General features: G+C 44.6%; 1 protein-coding gene across 1 annotated transcript in view; it reads right to left on the reverse strand.

Annotated features, from left to right (window-relative positions):
- FAM3B (FAM3 metabolism regulating signaling molecule B) overlaps nt 1-24,759 on the reverse strand; it is a 455,943-nt gene that overhangs the window by 338,162 nt on the left and 93,022 nt on the right. The window contains exon 2 of the mRNA XM_069636046.1: nt 5,483-5,626. Coding sequence (XP_069492147.1) covers nt 5,483-5,626 — 144 coding nt within the window. The remainder of the gene's footprint in view (nt 1-5,482; nt 5,627-24,759) is intronic.

Consider the following 24,759-nt stretch of genomic DNA (forward strand, 5'->3'; position numbering starts at 1 on the left):
TAGAAGGGTGCTCAGAACAGATTAAAACCAGAAACGGTTAGAGCAGCAGTCAACAGGCTCCACGGGAAGACAAGGGCTAGCCTATCTTAAATAAAAGGTAACACTAAAAGGTAAGACCATACCAAGCTATAGTCATAGCAAAGAGCAGAACCATTAACGGGGGAATAATTACTGCAGTTAATGCGATCCCGCAAGAGAAAGACTAGGTAATGCAAAACCCTCGCATGGGGCAATATCGATTACAGGGAAGGGGCGTGCCCCTTCAGGAATTGGCATATAAATGTGGCCTATGGTAAAAGATAGAAGAGCAAACTGAGGGAACCTGGATGGCCAGTAACCCATCCAGGTGAGGTGGCACGGGCCAGAGGGGGCAACCTGAGGACCCGGTGCTCAAAAGTACAGCATATTATGGCTACTGTTATTATGATGATTGTTCATTACCATAATTGCGCAATAAAAATCCACTGCCTTTTTATTGCCAACACTCACCCAAGGTTTTGTGTGTTACATGGGGGTGCTGAGCAGATATGATGGTTTTTATACAAGTTTGAGGTTTTCTTCTGCTGCATATGGGTCCACTGGTTATCACAGTCGTCACTCGGAGTATTGCGTGCCAACGGACGGTAACAAAATGGCACATTGCATTTATAAGTTTCAGTGGATATTATTTCATGTTTACCGCTCAGGATTTTTTTTTCGGTGGGTCGACCAGTGGAGCCTGTTTTTAAAACAATTGTCCTATTGTGTCATTTTAGAAGCGCAGCTCTGTTGCCTTGCTTTTTGCAGGTGTTCCAGAAGCTTCTGAAAACATTGGTGTCCTATCAGGATCCCCTGACACATGCCAAACACGCCTGCAGCCCAGACAACCAGTGACTTGAAACCCAATAAACAATAGCAACAGCAAGAAAAGCGCACTTAGGACTTAAAAAGTAGCTGCCACGCTCATCTCAAGGAAAAAGCCATTCCTTCAGCGTCGTCTGCCTTCAATAATGGTTCCTAAGAGCCATTCTTTTTCTCACTGTAAATTTACATTAACAAATTTAATGTTATTCTTTACTAGGAAAACAGTGCTGCGGTCGAAAAACATAACACCCTGTAAAAATAGTCACCAACGCCCACAATTAAGGGGCACAACACCAAACCAGCTTGAAGAGAGAGTATTGCGCTCGTGGCACTACAAGTTGATGTCCCACAAGAAACTGGAGAAGTGAATTCAACCACTTAAAGGCAGGATGAAGGTGCCAAGGAGAACATTAGCAAGATGCTCCCCTGTCCGTTGGAGGGGCTGCTACCTTGGCGTGTGTCAAGCAAGCAGAAAATTCGAGATTGTTTTCAAGCACATCGCCTTTAAATCCACAACACCTATTATTTAAGTGAAATGCAAATAATTTGTGAGCCACTTGTTTCCCGGTGCATTCACGTAACTGTTCATGGTAGGAGTTATTTCTGGAGGAAAGACTATTAAATACGAAGTCGCGATAGCGTTCACTGCCAGTTCAGCTCTGCGACACACACCTGGTCTCACGGAGCTGAGCGAAGGCCTTCCTTTTTTAATGAAAATGTGTTCATTAATGCCTAGGCAATGTAGTAATTTTTGTATTCTTGTGATCTGGTTTATGAGTAAAACCTTTCACAAACAGAATATACAAATCCAAGTTAAAGCTTAGAAATAAAAGAGAATATAATAAAAGTACACTAGATCTATACAAAATCACATCAATTAAAAACCACGTGCATTAGGATCAATACAGATGCATCCCTGTACCTAGCATTGGATGGACAATGCCTAAAATCAGTACCTTCTAAGATTAATAACATACAACTTAAAGTGCAAGGTGTAAAAAAATGAGGGCTGTATGTTATGATCATAGAACTTGCTATTGGAAGTTAGAACATGTTTTACAAGTGCCGGGGAAGCTGCAGAAGAAATTATATTGGTAGTGTTCATCACATTTTCTTTAAGGACAAAGGCTCATTTAAAAAACATTTTAAAAAAAGTAGACATTTCAATTCCATCAATTATGCTGCGTTATGTTCTTAATATTTCTAAAGTGAAAGCTAATGCCCTTAGAGGGGACAATGTGCATAAAAACACTGTGCAGGAAATACATTCTGGCAAGATCCAACTCCGGGGCAAGATCCAACTCCGGGGTTTGCAAACTGTGGCTGTCTAAAGCGTTTGGACTACAGCTTCCATGACTCCTCCAGGGCTGATGGGAGTTGTAGGCCAAAACAGCTGGAAAGTCAAAGGCTGCAGACCACTGATCAAACTTCATGAGGCACTAGGGCTGCATCAGTCAACTACATTATTTTGGGAATAGAAATGTCTATGTTTTTCCCGACACACAAGTGCTCATCAATTTTGCGCAGGGGTTGTGTAACAATAGATTGGAGGCCTGTACTAAAGATAATGTGTCACTGTATTTAGGATTTTACTTACACAGTATTCTTATGAGCAGGATGCTCAATCGCCTATGGGTTAATATTTATGGTCTCCTGCTTTTTGGAAACAGGCAGGCGTGCACACGATGACCTGCACAAATCTCCTTTCAACTTGCAGGTGACAGAGTTGAATGCAGGCATGCAGCAGTAACCTGGGTAATACTAACAGCAAGCGCAATGAAAGGGAAGATCGCAGTAACAAAGTTTATACAAGAGTTGTTGATAGAAAAATTGGAATGTCTTTCAGCCATTGGGGGAATCTTTCTTACAATACTTTTAGCACAGCACATCTTAAAAGCATGCAACCTGATTGGATAACGACACTGTAATCGGCTAATAAAAACAAATTAACAATCCATCTTCCACAGAACACCAAAGAATTGGATGATCTTCAAAGTTACATCAATCTATTTCCAAACAGAACGGCGCGCAATTTCTTAATGAGAATCCGCCTAAATCTGCTAGAAACTAAAGAAATACTGACTATTAGAGGCTTAATATCCACAAACACCTGCAGACTCTCTAAGTCTTCTACGACCATAGAAACTATTCGCCACCTGCTTCTTGTATGCCATGCGACCCGAGAGATTCGCTTTAAAAATCTACATGACACTATGTCCAACTTTTCTCTCATGGACGAAAAGTCTTGCTGGAAGAAACTGACAGGAGGTGATAGAACTTCATGGCAGCTGGCAACTGTAAAAATACTGCGTTTGGCAACGATCAAGTCACAATCTGATGCCCCCATGGAGGGGCGGCCTGGCCCCACGAAACTCATCCGAGTCTGGACTGCCTAGTGCTTGACCCCAGAAAGTCAGACTACCACCGACTTACATGAGCCCGAGGGGAGCTGCCTGGAGACGCTCTTGAGCGAACCAGCTGAATCTGTATGCTGAGAGAAGAGAGGAGGGGAGGGGGTTATTTGACAGAGACCTGTGAACTCGTTACGTCTGGTTTTTCAGGCTTGCGCCTAAAGTTATTTAAAGTTGAAGCATCACTCGTGCGAATGAAAACTCAATCAAATTGATTTACAAAAAAAAAAGTGATGTTTCCTTCAGCACCTCTCACGCCGTAGCACGTCCACTTGAAAGTGATTCGTTGACCTCTCGACATCATAATTCAACTACACTACATAGTGATAAACGAAAGGGACAAGAAGTGGTCTTTTACCAAGATGCTTCACCTGTTTTCTTTTGTAAAAATCTTACGATTATATACATAAAAAAAACTTCGGAAAAAAGCATGCATCTATTTTCAGATAAATGTTTTACCCATACAGGTGAGAGCACTTATGCAATAAAAAAAGACCCATTTACAGCAACCTAGAGCATTTACATCAAACAGCAGTCGGCTTCTAACACTTCTGTAGTCCATAAGGGAGATGGGCCTCACAGTAACAAAGTCCAGTAAAGAAGCCGAAATACAGCTATAGAATGGCCTTTTCATTCACTGTCCTATTGTGACATGGTTCACAAATGCCTTCTGGCACGACTGTTGGGGGGGCGGATTCATGGCAAAATTGCACACAAAGATGTATGCATCTCAGAGTGTCGTCTTCCCCTCTTCTAGCTCATAGTGGTTGCTGACTACTCCGAGTGTCCTTTTCAAAGTACTAGAGCCAAAACCTACAAATGTTCATCGACTCCATGTTACTGTTGAGTATTAGGACAGGCGTAACTATCAGATTCCAGAACAACCACTACATCACAGATGGAATCCAACGCAACACCTGATCAGGGATTCATTCTTCATTTCTTTAAATGACCTTTTTATGATCTTTGAAACATTGTCAAATAAGTTACATTCCCATCCCCTATTTTTGGTCAAGTGATCCATGCAATGTTTGAGCGACCAAGCCATCTGATCACAGTAGTATCATTTGAGAGCACCACAGACAAGTTCCACGTGACAGTGCAGTCCACAACATGGTTAACCCTTCCCAGGACAACTTTCCACCAGGCCACCAATTGGGAGTCTGACACAAACTGATCAACATTTTTAACCTGTTTTTCTTCACACCTCCCTCAGCTTCAATTAATTAGTCTTAACCACCAGCTTGAACATTTTTAGTATTTTTTCATTAATCTCTCTGGGGTACAGTTGAAGCTGCATTAACTTATTGGGCAAGATTGATCCTTCTAGAGTCGATTTACATTCCGCCAAAGATTTACTTAGTATTAGCTCAGATTACCAATTGACCACGTTTATAGTTAAAGTTACCTGTAATATTAACTACACTGCTGTTGGGCCTCTGCCATCACCTTAACTTCAATCTGTTTGTTGTAAACTGTTGCCTCAAAAGTGAATTTGCTTTAGGTGTGCGTAAAAGGTGACTCCATATCACCAGAAACACCATGTTCCTGACAAGGGCTTTGCTTTCAATTTGGGTTATTTTTTCCATTTGAAATTAGCCCAAGACTACAACTCCAAGAATACAATTGATGGAGAAATGAAAGCCTGGGACAGGAACATGGTGTCCCTGGTGGCATGAAGGCAAGAATTAGCAGTAGCATTGTGGCTCAAACAACCTGAAATGAAGTTAAATAACAATTTTAAAAAAGCGCAAGATCCAATTTGTTTAGCCATGTTGCTAAAAAGTAACAATAATGTAACCTACAATGACTGCCCGCTTTAACTTTGGGGGCATGGTACAATGGCAGATAATGCTGGATTTATAGTCCTGCAAGAAGGGAGTACTGGCGCTTGGATCACATTCAAAACAATGCAGGTTGAGGAGTTAGCAATACAGGATAAACAAGGCAAATGACAAATAGGACAGGTGTCACGTGGGTGGCTCCTTATACTTATAATTTTGCAAAAACACAATCATCAGGCTTCGGAGTTGTGCAAATGCAAAGGATGCATGAACATACCACAAAAGCAAATATAAAGGTTTAGGCAAGAATTACAGGGGCAATTATCCAGCAATCATTCTAAGCCCCCTTCTACCCCTTGGAGATATGTTATGCGCAACGTTTCCAAAACTCAAAAGAACACTTGATCATATACAGAAACAAGGATGACAAACTGGTTTCCTTACCTCTAACAACAGGTTTTTCTCCTATGCTCTGTATGTTGCTGATGGCCACCTCAACAGAGTTTTCAGGGAGCACTTCTGCAAACAGGTAGCCCAGGTACCAAGCGCAGCATGAGGCAACAAGCAGACCCACTGCTTTGAGGACATCTGTGACCCACAAGAAGACAACAAGTCATGCTCAATCCGTTTTGAAGTGCAAGAACACAATATAAAATGTATATCATATTTAATCTAATTCTGTGAAATTAGAATGATCGAAACAAATTGTACAGTTACGTTTTTTTTACAAAGAAATATTGTTAAAGTCTTTAGAGTATACACTGTGTCCCCAGGAGGGAGTACCAGAACACATTGGGGCCACCATTGGAGTCATCACATGATTTCGTAACACAAGAATGATGTTGCACAAAATGGAGAATAACCAATGGGGAGCCCTCCGACCAAAAAAGTAGTGAAATTCATCAATATAAATGCTCGCCCCCACCCCCGCTCCAGAGTACACCGCCGGGGGGTTCCGTGTGCCAATGGCCGGCACTCTCCAATAACATGGCAATTAGGACCACTCTGGATTTAATGAATCTCATTGCCCAAGCTGGGCTGTCTGTCCCCAAATAGTGGGTTCATATCCCAGGGATCCCGCTTTCCAGATCTCAGGGATGGGTTAGGGGACCTAATGTAGCACATGGAGGGTTTCTCACATATCAGAAGAAAGAAGACTTCTGCAATCGTAGAGTGCATCTCCTGCTCTAGAAAGCAACACTTCTGAGTGGCCATACTCAGGACAGTGTCCAACAAAGACACTCACAGACTGATCAGGGACTTAGTGTCCCAGCATGCTTCTTTAGCATGGTTACGACCACTTGACCCTAAACACATCGCCTAGGGAAGAGAGACTATACACACGCCACAGAAGCACTGGACACAGACTAGTGGGGAGGTCGGAAATCATCGACAAGCAAGAGGAGAAACGAATAAACCCGACGCCAGGAGAGATCGCCACTCACCTAACAGACGGGAGCACAGATGTCCCTGAAGTCACGTGTGATATGTTGAAATACAGTTGAAATCTGGAAGCAAATCTACCTCCTCAGTTGATGAGCACAGGAAGAAAGGATATGTATAGGCCTTAGGGAATTACACTGCCAAAGAACATAGCCCGGTCCTAGTGATACAACTCAATGGAAACCCTGCTGAATTCCTCATAGATACAGGAGCAACAGTGAACATACTCTGTGAGAATGCACATACAATAAGATGTCACACCCTCCAAAACTAAGAATCCAGTGTAGACATCTACCCATACGGATCAACCACCCCTCTACCATGCTGGGGAGTGATAACCGTCACATGTTCATACCAATCTCTGCGCACATTTTCAGTTAGACGTCAAGACAGATTGACAGTGTATGCATTGTCAGTTTTCGAATGGCAGTGGACATAGGCCTGGTTCATGTACTATACTAAATCATGGCACATGAGTACAAGCACATAGGGACAGAAGTAAGTGTTGAAACGACATTCCCAGCGTTTAAATTTAGAGGACTGGGGAAATTACGAGACTGTAAAGTGAGACTCCACATCGACCCATCTGTGAAACCAGTGGCCTAACACTATGGGAGCATACCATTCAATATCCAGAAGCATGTGGAGGGAGAAATCCGAAAGCTATTGAGCCAGCAAAAGGACCTAACCCATGGGTATCTCATAGCACCAGCCCCAAAGAAGACGGCTCGATAAGATTATGTGTGGACATTGTTCTGCTGAAAATGCATTGGAGGGACAGGGCCTCCATGTCCGTGTCTCGTACTCCCTTATCATGTGTGTTCTGTGTTTTATGCACAGGAGCCCTGTTGAGACCCGTGGCCATGCAGCTCTTCCTCTTTCTGGTTGTGGCGAACAGATACCCTTATGGCACCCATGGGTGGGGGTACAAGCCTGTACCCCTAGTGTATGTTTGTGGGCACCTGTGTGTATGAGCTGGTGGCAGCTCCATGCTGAATGTGACATTTTGGGCTACACAGGCCCTGTCATAGGAATCAGTGGATTCCTGATAGAAGGCAAGATGGCACCTGGGACTTCTGGGTTTCTATAACATGTTCCCTTGTTTTCCCAAAGTTATCGGAAGCCCTCACTCTGTCCCTTCCCTGACTGGCTGTTGGGTGGAAGAACCATATATGGTATTGTGGGGAAGTCCAGGCCAGACTGGCTGGAGCCTTCCCAGTGACTGTTGTGGGTACACCCTAGGGGTGGGACCTGTGTGAATGGAGTGTGACCAATATGCATTCTATTTTAAGGGTGTCTGGTATCTGTGTGTGACACAACGAACGAGACAGCCCTGCCTGAAACTGACAAATGCAGTGTGTTGTACTGAAAGGCTGGGTGCTTGCCCCAATCCACATTCCTTGTTATGGGTGTCTGGGTGGAAGTGAATAGCCTGAATGCATGGAAGCCTGATTGGCTGCCTGCATGAATGAATGCCCTTCTGTGTGATTGGCTGATTGTGATTGGCTGATTGAGCCTGGCTCAGCCAGAGTGAATGAGGTACAGATGTGTATGTCTGGGGACCTCTCACCAATTTGTTCAGAAGCTGAAGTTGAAACTTGAAGCTCATCCTTGAAGCGCAGGTGGAAGAAGAATTGCTGCTGCATTTCCTTCGGCGAAATCTAAAAGCTGCAGAGTCTGTCGAGGACTTATGCGAGAGGAGACCTGGCTAGGAGACCTCTCCCCGAGCTACGAGGGGCCATCGCGCAAAACCTACTTCTCTTCACCGAGGTACCCCAGAAGCCAGTCCCGAAAGACTGTCAATCGGAGAAAAGGTCCGTTGAGAATCCTGAAAAGAAGCACCGGGACATCGAGGCCATTGAAGTCCATTGCCATCGACCGGGGTTCAGAAGATTTCCGTAACCGCTGGAAGCCAGTCGAGTTGTGTCGTCTAGAAGTGGGGACACCTCGACACTGTGCTGCTTGATGACCGGAGCTGTGAAAGCTCCACCTTTGCCTAAGAACATTTGACAGAGGGCTCCCTTGCCATCACCGTCAACCGCTTTGTCCCGCTGGAGAAAGTCGAGGTCGTCGGCTACCGAGGAAAGTCCGCCGATGGGTTTCCCGCCACCATAAGACGACAGAGGCCCGAGGACACTGACTAAGTGAAGATCCGAGGTCCAGCCTGTGGTGGAGTCCCGATCACCGAAGCTATCCAGGAGGCACATGCTGTGGCAGCGACAGGCCAGAGGACTGCCGAAGCAACTCCCGAAGCCTGCTGCCAGGCCTGCACCCATCACGGAGTCTTCTTTGCGGCACAGAACACTTTGCATCGAGGTGGAACGCACGCCTCATCTTCCTACGACTTCCACGAACGATCGCCAAAGATCTCATTTTGGAGCACCATATTCGAATATCTTGAGTTGATAAATGGCTTCTAACTTTGTTCAGTGGTCACGAATAGGCCTGAGGATGACCTTAACGTGCACTTGCCCTGAATCAGTATTCCCTGTAATACTGTGGACATCTGGCTAGTTTTGTTAACACTTTGAATCTGGTTTTGAACAAAACTGCTTTTAACTTTAAGAAAAATACTTAAATCATAAAGAATATGGCTTTTGGTGAATTTTCGGCATTCAAAAAAATTTTGCAAAACATAATTGATGCATTCCACAGAAAAATGAAATTCCGTGAAACAGATTTTGGTGCAGGGGAAATTTCGACGGAAACTTGGTAAAGGTTCGATCACCCTCACAAAGCTGGCCTTTGAAGGATACTATGAAGGTTGGGTTTGTGGTATGTTCTCTGCTGTCCTTGGATGGTGTTGGGGATTACAGAATTTTTCCAATGTATTAATCTTTTACAGTGTCAAGGAGCTCTTGTTTGGGGATCGGGGGACACAAAGTCTGTTGAGTTATGAACAGTCGAGTGCATGGTTAATTCTTTGGGTGTGAATGTTATCCTGAGGTGTTCAACAATCCTCACCACTGTATTTCTGTGCCACACACATCTCTATTGTGGAATTAATATGGATGTGTCAGTCCTGTTTTACAGGCAACCGAGTGTTACAAGCTGCTTCCTTTCTCCATGGGCTGTCCAGTCTTTCCTTTCATTCCTGCTTCTATATTGAATGTTCTGCCCTGTGTGTGTATGATGTCACAGAGCGTTGGTATTTGAATGCTTGGTGAAGAATATCAGTTGTTTCTGGGCAAGGATGCCAACGGTTGGGTGTACATGACTTGGTGTTATTGTACCTACAAACTTTAACTTATCTAACCACCAGGAACCTGTGAATAAACAATATATTTATTAATGCCTATAGTTAAAGTGAGTCGGACTCCCATTGGAACCTTAAAAAATTCTATTGTTCATAACCTTTGATTTGAGTAACGGATTTGGCCTTCATTTTTTAAAGTGATTAGGGACTCATGGGCCCCCCACACTGCAAAATTTGATAAAAGATACGTTAAAAATAAAGTTAGTAAGATGACAGAAAAAAACAATTTTCCAAAGTTGCGGCCTCCTTCCCATAAATAAGCAAGGTCCATTTTTGACAAACCGCGGGACGGATTTGGACCAGGTCCAAAACAACTTGGGCACGAAGCATAAAGACGCCTTTTTGTCGTTTGGGTTTATTCTGTGCAGTGGTGTTTTAAATATTTGATAGAGAAGGGGGTGCCCCCTTTTCAAAAACAGATAGCTGTATCTGGGGTAAATTACCAAAACCAGGTTTTTTTTTTAGCAATGAGACAGCCGCCAACTTCTTTTTTTCTCAATGCGAGAGGGCTGTAGCCGAGGATATCCGAAAATGAAAAGCAAGGGAAAAAGCCATTTGCAGGTCAAAATAATTGCAAATGTCATTTGTCTAGAGGCGAGAGGGTGGCTAGAGGTGATCAAGTGAAATTAGGGATTTGGAGGGGGTCAGGGGACTGAGTTTGCAACACAAAGCTTTTTTGTAACGTCGGCTATAACCTTGAATGGCCGATATCTGTCACAGAAACAGCGTGTGTTGTGGGGGGTGAGGGCCAGGGAGGTGAAGAGGGCATCTGTGGTATGGGGGGAGCTGGCACAGATGGGGCACTTGGTGAGGGTCTGGGGCGCGGGGGGAAAGAAAGAATTTTTCCCCAGCCATTTTTTCCAATAATCGCGGCTATAATAAACTACAGATCGCCAGTGCCATCTGTAGTTCATATATAAAAATGAATAAATTTAGCCAAGGTTAACTGTAGTTTGTGTGGGAGCGTGCAGAGTTAAACTGGTCATAACTTCCTACATCCACTGAATTTCAAGTGTTTTGTTGCGTTAAATCTGGGCGACTTAACTGCACTTTAAAGTTTAAGTGATTGATAACACACACACACATATGTATATGTATATATATATATATATATATATATATATATATATATATATATATATATATATATATATATATATATATATATATATATATATATATATATGTTATCATTGTATCCAACGCTGCGTCTTTTCGGTATATAGAGCACAACACTCACTATATAAGTCGCAGGTTAAACATGTTGCTGTGCTTTCTAAAGGTGCCCCACACATAGCAAAGGTCTAGTTTAGCTGACATTAGAAGGTTTCCTGGACTCTACATCTAGAAGGTGCTGAATAACAGTGTTTTAAGTCACCTTAAACTACTTGCGACTAAGGGATATAGAGTTTCAGATTATGTTTAACCACAAGGGTCCAGGAAATGTGCCAAATTAATTGATGGGATGACAAGACTGCTTAAATATGTGCAGACTTCTAGGTAGGAAATATGATAGTTTGACATTAAAAGTATTACAACAAAACCTATTTTCATTTGAACTCCCTTCCCAGGCGACCCTAGACACAAAAACTACCTCATAATGACCACCACCTACCTCTTAAGAATCAGACAAATATCATCACAGTGAAACACGTGGATTGGAGCCAATGGCGCCTCAACGAATTGAAATGAGGGGTGGAAACGGCTATGCAGAGCTCGGAACTGCTGTAGCTAGTTCTGCAATGGGGCTTCACCAAAGACGTGCTAGACAAAGGTTGCCAGTTTTGTAAGAAGTATTATATTTAAAGATGACGAGCAAAATAAATATTCTGCCTTTAAAAATACCATAGTGGGTGGCCAATTTCAGACTTTAATGTGTAACCCAGAGCGGTTGGGTCCTGCGGTTTCCCCACTCCCTCAAAACTTTGCCCAGCCCTACAGATAAGGAGTATATCGGATTTTTTTACCTTCTAAAAATAGGCAAATGCTCCCAGAAAATAAAAAATAGGTAGTACAAATACTCCCAACAAGAAATAGGTAACACACACACACACACACACACACACACACACGACCTTGTGCCCCTGTTTTCATCCACACAGCTGCAGGGGTAGGTTCGGACCAATAGTTCACTTTAGTACCACAGGAAGAAACTACTATTACTGTCTGATATGACTACATCAACATGTATCTCTTATGTGTATGAATGAACTAGGTGCAAAGAAATATTTATTACAAAACCATTTAGGGTTTACTGTTAAAAAAGATATTTACTCACTTATAAAATTGGGAATGGGACTGTTATGCCCCTTAAAAAATAATTGTACTCACAACATTAAAAAATAGGAAGTAATACTCAAACTTCAAAATCTTATCTGGAGCACTGGCTTCGCCACTTGCCCATTTGAACCACTGCCCTCTGAAGCAACTTGTTCGTATGTGGTGCACTACAAGAGATCAAAAAAATAAAAACACAAACATCTCCACCAGATTAGCCCGATAAAAATCCTAAAATACTATGAATGACAAAGCAAATGCCAGGTAACTCTCAGCCGAAGCAACTAAACTTACTGAACAATGGAAAAAAATTCCAGCAATTCCTGAACTCCAGGGAGGCAAATTGAGACGACACCCCGTACTGTTCCAATTCCTCCATTTCCTTTCTTCACATGTGAAACAAATAAATCTCTCAATAGACTCGCTATAAAGGGCTACAAATGAAACAAAATCCTATCACAAACGGGGACTTTCAAAAAAGAAGTGAATAACATTAAGGAAATGCACGCCTACCCTGTGACCATGAACTGTATAAACATATCGAACCAGGCAATGCACCAACATTTTCCAAACTGATAAATCACGCGTTGCATTGTTGATCTCTCATAATTTTACTAAAAAGCATTAGTCCAATGAGACACTAAGAGAGCCACCATTACACAGTAGACTGCCTACTTCTCTGCGGTATCCAACCACCTCATACTTGCCAATTAAAGATCAGATAATGCCCATCCAATAGTTATACAATATCTTAAAGAGTGGGTTTAGCGGCCTCATTAAAGAGTCAGTAGTAAAGATAAGACTAGGTATTTGGGGAAAAAAACGCCCATTTAAACACGCACCAGTTAACAGCCTTGGGTAGTATCAGTACACATATGTGGTGGAATTCTAATGGACAATCACTAGATGACAATATATCGCCTTGTTTCAAGGTGAAAAAACAGCAATTTTCAACTCGACCCAAGCGGTGGAGGCACACATGGAACAAAGTCCCTTTGATGTTTAAAAAAATTGTTGTGCTCTTCAACACAGGGAAACACAATTTTCCACTGGAACATTGTAAGGGGCTGAAAAAGAACAAGTTACTTCTTACCTTGTAACGTTCTTTCGACGGGATGTTCCTGCAACGTATTCCTTATCTTAGATATCTCCTTCCAGCTCTGCTGGCCTCGGAAAATTTTTCTCTAGAGGGCGCTGCGCGTCGACGTCCTCCGAGTCGATGTCCCTCGACAGCTGCCGTATCGACGTCGACGTCATCCTGTCGATAAAGGCCGCGCGCAGCGTCCGTTGCTCAGTTCTGTTTTGTAGCCCACAATAATTCTTTCTGGACTAAACTAATCACCATGAAGGAGCGTAAAATGCAACAACAAGGGAAGTAGAACTGCGGGGATGGATGGGAGGGTCGATGAGGAATACGTCAGAGGAACATCCCGTCGAAAGAACGTTACAAGGTAAGAAGTAACTTGTTCTTCGAAGGGATTGTGCCCTCCGACGTATTCCTTATCTTAGATAGGCTCCCATAGCAGTATTCTATCATTGGAGGAGGGAGTACTGACTTCACGCTGTCTTCTATTGATGAATAGAGTGCAGTACAGCCCTTCCAAACCTAGTCTCTTGACTGGAGGAGGAATCCAAGTTGTAAAATTGTGTAAAGGTATGGATAGACGACCATGTAGCGGCCGCACAGATGTCTTTAACCGGCACACCTCTTTTGAGGGCCGATGAAGCTGCAATACCTCTGGTCGAATGAGCCCTAAGGTTTTGAGGGGGCTTTTTCCCTACCAGTTTATAACATTCCAGAATGGCTAGAATGATCCATCTGGAAATGGTCTGCTTAGTTATTGGTAACCCCAGCTTGTGACCTGTGTAGCCTACAAACAGCTGGTCTGCCTGTCTTATCCTGGTTAGTCTACTGATGTAAAAACTTAAAGCCCTTCTAGGGTCTAGCCTGTGTAACCTCCCCCTCTTTCCCCGGAGGAGGAGGAGGAGGATAGAAAGATGGTAGGGTAATCTTCTGAGTGATATGGAATTCAGAAACCACCTTTGGGAGGAAATTAGGCTTCACTTGCAGGACAACTTTGTCTTTGTGAAAGATTGTATGAGGGGGTTTACAAGAAAGAGCTTGTAATTCGCTCACCCTTCTAGCAGATGTAAGTGCTATTAATAAAACAGTTTTAAGGGTAAGGAATCTTAACAAACAATAATGGAGTGGTTCGAAAGGTGAGCCCATCAGAAAAGTTAGGACTAAGTTTAAATCCCACAGGGGAACTTGGAATGGTCTTGGGGGATAAACATTGGTTAACCCCTTTAGAAACTGTATTACCAAGGGTAACTTGAAATAGGATGGTTCTTCCGCAGTGCGCTTAAAGATGGATAGCGCTGCGAGATAGCCCTTAATGGTGCCAACTTGAAGGCCTGAATTCGCCAAAGATAGTAGGAAGGACAAAACCATTGGTGTACCACATGAAAAGGGGTCGATATTCCTTTCTCTACACCAGCTGCAAAATCTGTTCCAACGGCAGCGGTATAAAGACTTTGTTGCTGGCCTCCTTGCCGAAAGCAACACCTCCATATCATCATCAGGGAGGTCCCAATCCTTGTACCTCAGCCTTTCAGAAGCCAAGCGTGAAGGTTGAGGGTTTTGATGTCTGGATGGAGAACGTGACCTCCCTTCTGTGAGAGTAGGTTCTCTCTGAGTGGAAGTCGAATTGGAGGGCATATGGACAAGTCTAGAAGGTCCGGGTACCACGTTCTCCTGGCCCAATCCGGGGCAATTAGGATCATGGTTCTCCGGAATCTTCTCAACCTCCTGATCATTTGAGGAATGACAGGGACCGGTGGGAACGCGTACAGAAGCGGAAACTCCCAGTCCACTATGAACGCATCTCCCAGAGCTCCTCTCGGGGGAAATTCCCTTGAGCAGAACAGATCGCACTTCCTGTTGACGCTGGTGGCGAACAGATCCACCTGAGGGGTTCCCCAAAGGGCAAAGATCTCTTGAAGGACTTCCTGAGCTAGTTCCCACTCGTGGGAGACTGTACTCTGCCTGCTCAGAGCGTCCGTTGTCAAGTCCTCCTCTCCGGCTAGGTGAACTGCCGATAGAGAGATTCCTTCTTGGATTGCCCAAAACCAGAGCTGCATCGCCTCTCTGCACAGGGGTAGTGATCCTACACCTCCTCTTTTGTTGAGGTAATGCGTGGCCACCATGTTGTCTGTCATTATCAGGACATTTTTCCCTTGTACAGCTGGCAGGAACGCCTTCAGCGCAAGTCTGATGGCTCTCAGCTCTAACAGGTTGATATGTAGTCTGGACTCCAACGGCCAACGACCAACGATGGAGACCAACGACCGCTGATGGTCAAGTCGTTGGCGTGGGCTCCCCACCCCGTGAGCGAGGCATCCGTGACTACTGTTATCTCCGGCCAGGGTTGCCAAAACTGTTCTCCTTTCAGAATGTTCTCCTGACAGGCCCACCACTGAAGGTCTCGAGCCACCCTGTCGGGAACCTGAAGAAGATCTGTCATTCTTCCTGAGAATTGTGACCACAGTCCTCAGTGCCCACTGGAGGGATCTCATTCTCAGGCGAGCCTCTAGCACTAGGAAAATGCAGGATGCCATGAGGCCTAGCAACCTCAAAAAGTTGAAGGCTGGGAGACGTTGGGCATTTTGGAACTTGGTAACCATCTGTAGAATATCTTGAGCCCTCACCTCTGGTGGCGAGGCTTTTCCCAGGGAAGTGTCCAGGACCGCTCCGATGAACTGGATGGTATCATTTCTGACTTCTTTAAATTGAGGGAGAAGCCCAGTTTGTGAAGGGAGTGGCACACGTGATCTAGCTGGATCTGAGCTTGTTCCGAAGATACAGCCCTGATCAACCAATCGTCCAGGTAGGGGTAGACGTGAATCCCTTCCCTCCTTAGACTTGCAGCCACTACCGACATCAGCTTGGTGAAGACCCTCGGGGCGGAGGTCAGCCCAAATGGCAGCACTCGAAATTGAAAATGAGAGTTGCCAATTGCGAACCTCAGGTATTTCCTGTGTTTGAGATGGATAGGCACATGGAAATAAGCGTCCTGAAGGTCCAGAGATACCAACCAGTCCTGGAATTGAAGGGCCTGGAGGATCTGAGAAATAGTGACCATCTTGAATTTGTCTTTCCTGAGGAATGTGTTCAATTCTCGCAAGTCCAAGATGGGTCTCAGTCCTCCGTCTTTCTTTGGAATGAGAAAGTAAGGGGAGTACCAGCCCTTGTTCCTCTCCGCTACAGGTACCGGTTCTATGGCACCTTTCTCTAGCAGGTCCAAAATTTCCTGCAAGAGGAGCGGATCTGGAGCTTTTAGAGAGCTGATCCCCGGTGGATGACTCTGAGGTATGCGTAGGAAAGGCAGGCAGTAACCTTGGGCAACTGTTTCCAATGCCCAAGCATCTGACGTGATAGCCTGCCATTCCGCCAGATGTTGAGTCAACCTGCCTCCTACAGGTGTCCTGTGAGGGAAGTCCTCAGAGTGGTTTTGGGGTGGCTGATGCAGATGCCGATGGTAAAGAGGCACCTGCTGTTGCTGCGGCTTTTGAATATCTACCCCGTCCACCTCGGGTAGTTCTTCTTTGTCCTCTTTGAGCCGGTCGTCCTCTCCCTCTTCCGAATGCGGAGTAGAAGCGAAAGGACTTGCCCCTCGCAGAGGTTCCTGTGGGATGAAAAGGTGTCTGACGGATTGCAGCGCCTAGGGATTTTGCTGCTGCTTTTGAAGTTTACAGTTTCTCTAAACTGTCATCCGCCTTTTTCCCGGACAAAGAAGAGCCATCGAATGGCATGTTCAAGAGCCTGGCTTGCACATCTGGGGCAAAACCAGACTTTCTCAACCAAGCGAATCTCCTGGTTGTTGTACTTGCCGCCATTGCTCTGCTGATACGGTCAGCTGAATCAATGCCCGTCTGGAGGGATTCGCACATAGCGTCTTTACCGTCCTGTATGATATTCAGGAACACCTCCCTTTCTTCTCCCTCCGGGATGCAGTCAGCCGCTGTAGAAGCACACTCCCAAAGTGTATGGCTGAATCTAGCAAGGGTGCAAGTAGCATTAACAGATTTTAACGCCATGCTACATGCCGAAAAAAACTCTCTTTGCCATAGCATCATATTTTTTATCGTCCCTGTCCTGCGGGACGGTAGGATAAGCCATCTTGACATCAGTAGAAGATGCTGCCTGTACCACCGGACTTTCTGGGGATGGGTGTTTTGACAAAAACTCCGGGTCTGTAGAAGATACCCTGTATTTTGTAGACAGTTTTTTATTTACTGCCGGGACGACATCTGGGGTTTCCGAGTTCGTCATAATCTTCCTCTGAAGAGCTTTATGAAAAGGCACCACAGGATCCTCCTGTGGGCCTTTGTCAAGAATATCCATGAGGTCATCTTGTTGGAAAGATTGTGAAGGTGCAGACCACCCCATAAACTCTGATCCTGGCCATTAAGGCTCTATAGGGGGTTTCAGCATGCTCCCCCGGGTCTGGTCTAGCAAACTCCACCTCAGGGGAAGTGTCTAACCCACTTGCCTCATGTAAGGAATCATCAAGATCCTTTAACCTGCGTTCTTCAGAGGAAAATTCCTCTCTAATTGGGGTTACAGGTCCCTGCAACTCAAATGTGTCTTCCTGTTCAGACAATTCACCCTCTTCCATAATTGAGGACATAGTTCTCAATTGTTCTGAACTCATAAAGGGTGTAAACCCCATTTCCAAGGCAGAGGGTGCTGAACATGTCATAATCGGCCTCGAAAACGTCGATGCCGACGTCGAAGGCTTCGAGCATGGCATTGAAAACAAAGGCGGAGGCCTCGATGACCTCGACAGAATTGGGATTCTGCTTGACAATCTCAACGCCATTGTCATCGAGGATCTGGGGATAGTCACTGGGTGTGTCGTAACCGTGAATTTTCTTGGCGTTGACGCCGGGGTCGAAGCTGGTGTCGAGTCGACAGACCCGTGTGTCAAAGGTCCCTTCGACAACGGCGTCAAAGACACCGACCTCGGCGTCAACGGAACCTTCGTCGACAGAACCTTCAAGGAAGGTTTTGAGGTCATAGTCCTACTCGAGGGTTCGAGACGCGCTCGAGAGGTTTCCTTCGCCGGGTACTGCGACTCGCGGCGTTTTTGACCTTCGGGTCTTTCGACCAGAGCATCGCTCTCGGCAGTCTTCGAGGGGGTCGAGGCCGCTTTCTCGAAGACGCTCATCATATTTTTGCAGAATTCCTCCCATTCAGCCCGGGAACTATGTTTCGTGGGGCAAGGGATTCTCTTTGGAGAAACAGAGGAAGAGGAAGACGGAGAAGGGGATCTTCGACGTCTCCTCTTCGAGTGCTTCGATCTCGAGGAGTGATCGGACCCACTCCGAGACCTGGAGCGCGAATGGTGACGAGGAGACGAATGTCTCGACTTCGTCGAGGAAGAAGAAGCTTTAAAAGTCTTACCTTTCTCCAGCTTCCCCCTACGCTCCTTCAGGGCCTTAGCTGTCATGGACATACAGTCCTCGCACTCCGAACAATGGTGTTCATCTCCCAAAAACCACAGACAAACTCTGTGAGGGTCAGTCAGCGACATCTTTTTCCCACAATCTCGGCATTTTTTGAAGCCGGATCGAGGAGTTGTCGGTTCTGACGAAGAAGCCATCGAGTAACGTATCGAATAACTCGAGGTAAATAGGATTAACCTGACAAAACTGAGCAACGGTATTCTGAGGCACTGAGTAAGCGCGAAAAATGGAACTGAGCAACGGACGCTGCGCGCGGCCTTTATAGGCAGGATGACGTCGACGTCCATATGGCGGCTGTCGAGGGACATCGACTCCGAGGACGTCGACGCGCAGCACCCTCTAGAGAAAAATTTTCCAAGGCCAGCAGAGCTGGAAGGAGATATCTAAGATAAGGAATACGTCGGAGGACACAATCCCTTCGAAATGGACATTTCTGATGCACACGCTCACCGCCTTTCCCATGTAATGCACAAACAGGTCACTACTGACCCTCGTGCATTCAAAGACACATGTACAGCAAAGGTTTGAATGACTACTGTAGACCATCCATTTCCACCCTCAAAGTAAGGTTACAAATGGATAGCTACCGCACTATTCAAAATGGATTTTCTGAAATACCACCAGCGGGAACTGCACTACTGTTAACACTGGTGCAGTGTTAATATTGCAATTGGGCTGATTTTTCAAGTTACTAATCCATCATTTCTGCGGGTGTGAATCCACCAAACCGGTTATGAAGCCCTTAATCATTTTCCAGTCTTAAGATCTCTCGCCCCCACAGATATAAGATATAATAAACCGCAACACCATCTTGAGCAGTCCTAGTGGGCCAATCATCCGGGATGCTAGTGAGGTTGTAACGCTAGTCTTTCTTGACCTCGAAGAAGAGTTTGACACAAGTAACCACTACATACTGTACTGGAAAGCAGCATTTCTACATTATTCTTGCCTTGTCTTTTTTTGTTTGATAAAATCACCCGACTTGGTCACCTCACCAACATATGTTGACACCACTTTGGATCAATATATCTTGGATACATGGTGAGGACACCATTTCAAGATGCTGTTCATCATTTCACCTCTAGGGGTCTCTGCATTTCAATGAAGGTTGAAGCACCTGCATGCCCCCATCCCAGACACAAATACACTGTAAGTAGTGTGTGTGATGTAAAAGTCATTTCAAGCACATAGCCCTGCAGGCACTTGTGATGTCTGGCAAGATTGCGCTCCTTCAATACAGACTTGGGACCAGTGGGGAACCAGGTGAGGCCCTCATCAACTGGGTGGACCGCTTTATCAATTTGGCATCAGATTCCAAACAGTTACCAAAGTTATTCCATTACAAGATACATTTGACACCATTGAGTGTTAGGGGTATTATGTCTTTTTGTGTTTATACGTTGCTCTTAATGCATTTATTATTTCTTGTTTTAATGAGATACAATACAGTCTAGTTTAATGTAAAGCCCCTATTATATACAGTATTCCATTTATCAGCGTCATCGTACACAGCTCCCGGAAATCAAAAGATGTGCGCCATTTACAGTAGGTGAAATTGTACAGTTGTGAAATTGAGCTGCATTTCCTTTCCCAGTTATCCAGTTATACATCTAGGGCAAGATGGGCACTGCAACATCTACAGCACTACACAGAAGACACGCATCCTGTAGGTCGCTGTGGAAACTTACTGTAATTCTAGGTCTCGGGCAAAGATTTGAGAGCCAAACAGGTTTGCGTTTTAGAACAAGACTGCTAGAGGAGCATACACAGTAGAGCTTGTGAAGGTGGTCTGAATGGCCTTCCATCCCGTGCACGGAGGCAATCTAGGTCTCCATGAACCCCATTCCCTTCCCCCACTGCACTAGCTTCTTCAGAATTGCTGTGGAGCGGAGCTTGCCCTCCCCGTCCTTCCTCCGCCTGTTCACAACTGACTGTAAAATGTAAAAGGTTAGCTGCACGAGTGCTAAGGCCGCAATGTTTCACCTCCAGTGCCATCAAGGGTACTTGCTTAGCACTACAATGCCTTCCAAGTGAGTGTGACTGGGGGTCTCCAGGTGACCCTCCCCTACCATAGCATGGCAACAATTCAAACATAGAAACAGCGTTTGTATAACGGAGCTTGTGCAGACATGCTAATGGCCTATACAGTGCTTAAAATCGAGCGAAGGGATTGCCAATTGCACCCTTTCTGTTGGTTCAACTCTGAACACCGAATTTGCCAAGACCTGAAAAGATCTGGTGGAACGGATTTCTAAAGGGCGACTGGCATATTCTACAAGAAATGGACAAGGTCATGCAAAAAGCCAGCCTTTGTCAATAATCCCATATTGTGATATGATGTTGCTGCAATGAAATGGAAGACATATTGCATGCATACTGTTCCAACACAAAGGCATACATTAGTTTTCAAAAATTGATTAGCAGAGTTTGCTAATTAAAATTGTATTGATTAGCAAACAGATCCATTTGATTAGCAATGTTGTACTAATACTGTTAATGTCACCAGACGTTATTTGTACCGAAGACATGAAATGGGCAACAGTACAGCGTTTGTGTACGGCTGAAATAAGACATTAGCGAGAACTGTTAGGACTTGCAAATTCAGCTAGACCAGCAGGTCAGATAACTTAGTTTGCCTATTCGATCTAAGAGAAATGCACTCAACCCGTAGCCACGGATTACAACAAATTTAAATGCGAATTGTGGAACACGATGCAGGTCACTACAAACCTGATTTATGTTTGGCACACTGCTGCCACCCAGAAGCCAGCCATTCACAGTGAAACATTTGATATTTACTGAAAAATAAATGTTCAGTAAACCTTTCAAACAACCCTTGTAAATGGTACTGGCCCTTCATAAAATCTGAACGACTATGCGAGTAGGCGAAAAGACTTTGTGAGCCGTGGATGGGTGTCTGTAAAATGTAAAAGGTTAGCTGCACGATTGGACACAAATAGATATAATAAACAGGCTCTGAAACCGTTTGTCAGCTGTCTCCTGTAGGTGCTAATCTATAATGCAATCATAATTCCAAAGCGAGCAGCTCTGGAAGCTAACTACAGTGTATGAAAGTGCAGTAGATCTGTAGATGTACCAACTGGATGGAACTATTGATCACTACTTTGTGTAAACATCCAGTCGGCTTTGTTTAGTCGTTATGTAAGAGGAAATAAAGTAAGAGACTACACCGAGTGGATGGCGTAGCAAGCAGTGAACTGGGAAAACTAGGTGGAATATTGTAGTTTGTGGTCCTTTCACTTTCATTAGCTGGGATAAAACAACAGGGTGATAAAATAGAATGTCAAGGAGTCTGGGATCAGCTCATAGGTTGAACACCAACTGCACAGATGAATTCAATCAGCAAGTTACAAAACTAGGTTTGCCATCAAAAGCATTTGATCGTGTGGTCATGTACTTTTTCAGAAGTGTTCACTCCTCAATCTGATGCATCTTCATCAACAAAATGAAATAGCTGACACTGAGATTTAGATACACTGACACAGACGTAAACGCGACTGTAAAACATGGATAATGCAGTGTTTTACAATGTCAATACTGTAATTATCCATTATGTAACAACTTAGATTTTTAGGAATCGAATTGCCGGATTGTCTTTACAAAAATATAAAAGTATCATCCCAAATTACTTCTGGTTTGCAATTATTTGAAAAAGAAAAATGCAATTCATGACTAGCACTCCACAGAGACCTTTGTCACTTAAGAGTGGAGGAGATCATTACTGCTGCATTAGCACTTGAAGTGAACAGAGAAAAGGGTGAATAGAGCACCGAGGGCAAGAGCGGAATGCAGGGCTAGCTGTGCTTTGATTGAAATGGCAACTTAAATAGCAACTTCTGCTACACAAGTGTCCATTTGATTAGCGAACTTACAGAATTGCATAGCAAATTGCTATGTGGCACTGCTTATTTTATGCCTTGCAACACTATTTCGTATGTGACCCATTGCTTTTGATGGGGAATTAGCAAGGCTTCTCTGCTTCTTAACCTGAGGACCAAGGTATTGTTTGTTCAATCAAGCATGCGTCATGGGGGAATCACACCCAGCACATTAAGGGCAGGATACATTAATTACAGTGGACGCTTTGCCAAAATCCCTGGCCAGTTTCGATTACCCACTTCCACTTAAATTCCCCCTCCCTATTTAGTTAGGCAAGTTTCTCTTGCATCCACTTCAGATCAACTCTGCCAAATACACTAAAAACCAGATGGCAACCACCCCACCTCCAGATGAATACAGACACTTTTTCTCACGTATTTCTTTATTCATGCATTTACTTATTTTTGCATCCCTGTTGAATCAATATCGGAAAATAAATAGGGCAAAAGACAAACTGTCATTACTCCTCCTTTCTCTTAAATGGGGTGGGGAGGCCAGACCAGTGAGAAATTAAACAAATGGCCTACGTTGACTTTACTTAATATTACTAAACACATACTACTGTAAGCTAGAGCACACATATCAAGGTACAGGAAGCAGGTTTGCAATTACAACCTGGGACTTGCGAGATGTTTCATACTACCACTACCAACAGCCCTCCCACTTGAATATCCTGGGTAAGGCTCCTACTGTACGGTTACGTCTGAGTTCTAAAAAAAATTGTATTGCTTATCAGAATGAATTTGATGAGGGAACACAAGTACTAGGGTTTCTAACGGCAACAGGATTTAAGCAACTCCCCTAGGCAGATGCACTATTAAAACGTTGGTACATGCCATCAGTAGGCATTGCAATACTGCAACAGATACTGATTGGCAATGCCTAGCCACAGTACACATGAAGAAACTAATTGGTATCAATACATATTACCCCCACAAAAATATCTCCGTACATATGGGCTTTATACTGTACCATAATGTACTGTAACACAAAGTCGTACATGGTATAGGTTTGCTGGATAGCAGTGGGGTACACGACACCAGTCTTAAAGAAAACAGCAACATTTAAAATAAACTGCTCTAAACCGTAGATCTAATGAATAACAAATAGGGTTTTAACAAGGCGCATTTCAGCATGTATCACAGACAGCACATTGCGCATCAGTGGACTGGACACCAGTGGTATTTAAGAGCGAGAAAAAGTGTGTAGTTCTAGATACTAGTATCCACAGGAGGCGCCTGCCCTTGCCTGCAGCTCAATAAAGCTGCTGTACAGTGTCCTTAAACTGGCCTAATCGGAACCACAGCAAGGACATGGGTATTGCGCAGGATGTGGGATACGTGTCCTAAATAAACCACTATCAGCTAGGCAATGCACTGTAGCAATGGCGCTGAAACAGGCCTTGCATGCAAGGGAGACAGAAATGGTCTACTGAAATCCACACCTTTGCAAGAGAAAAAGCCAGAGGACACCAGAACTAAAGTACTGGATTCTTTGCAGGATGCTACCACATGATCCAGATGTCATTGGAAGAATCTTTGCCTTCATAAGTGGAACCCACCAGTAAACACAAGCTAAGATGGAGGAACCCGATCGAGCAGATTGTGACGACCCGTTGGACAAATGAAGGGCAGCCAACCAGCAGAAAATGGTCCCATGCAAGAAACGGTGGTGGAGGAGACCCTGAGTGGCCCAAGCCAATAGTCAAGCTGGAATACTTGTGTGCCAATATCCAACTGGATGTCAGCAGCTTCCCACCCCAAGGCGCACGACCAAGGTGGTTTTTTGGGAAAGCAGCGGCAGAGCGGTCCAGAGACGGTACCAGCATGGACGAGCCCAGCCCTGCCAGCAAGGAGGACCAGGTGAGGGGGGAGGGGGGAGATAGCCCAGAAAGGATGTCTAGCAGCCAAAAATCAAAGCTGGAACTAAAAGGTGTAGGACACAAGCTAGCATTCCCCTTCACAGACGAGTGGAACCTTAGGGGATGGGCTCCTTCACAGTGACCCCAGAGGAGAGTCGCTTATTGATCTACACAGTTTTCTGACTGATATCTCATCACCTTGGTGTCCTGCTGCTTTGTTCCATGGGGTTGTGGGGGTTGGGTTGTCACTGCTATGGTTTCTGAAATCCTGGAGCACTCTTCACTTCCAGCGGGAAGCTAGGAACAACGTTATCGTGACTGCCAGGACAGGGTGGATGCACTAAACCATTTGCTCCCTGAAACTGTATAGTTATAACCCGAGACATGGTTAATTGCACAGCAGTCTCAGTCAGGCGCAGCTCACATGACTGCATCCAAGACTTGCACAATAAAAAA

The sequence above is a fragment of the Ambystoma mexicanum genome, chromosome 7p, assembly GCF_040938575.1.
Source record: "Ambystoma mexicanum isolate Mex_15411 chromosome 7p, UKY_AmexF1_1, whole genome shotgun sequence".
In the NCBI taxonomy this organism is placed as follows: domain Eukaryota; kingdom Metazoa; phylum Chordata; class Amphibia; order Caudata; family Ambystomatidae; genus Ambystoma; species Ambystoma mexicanum.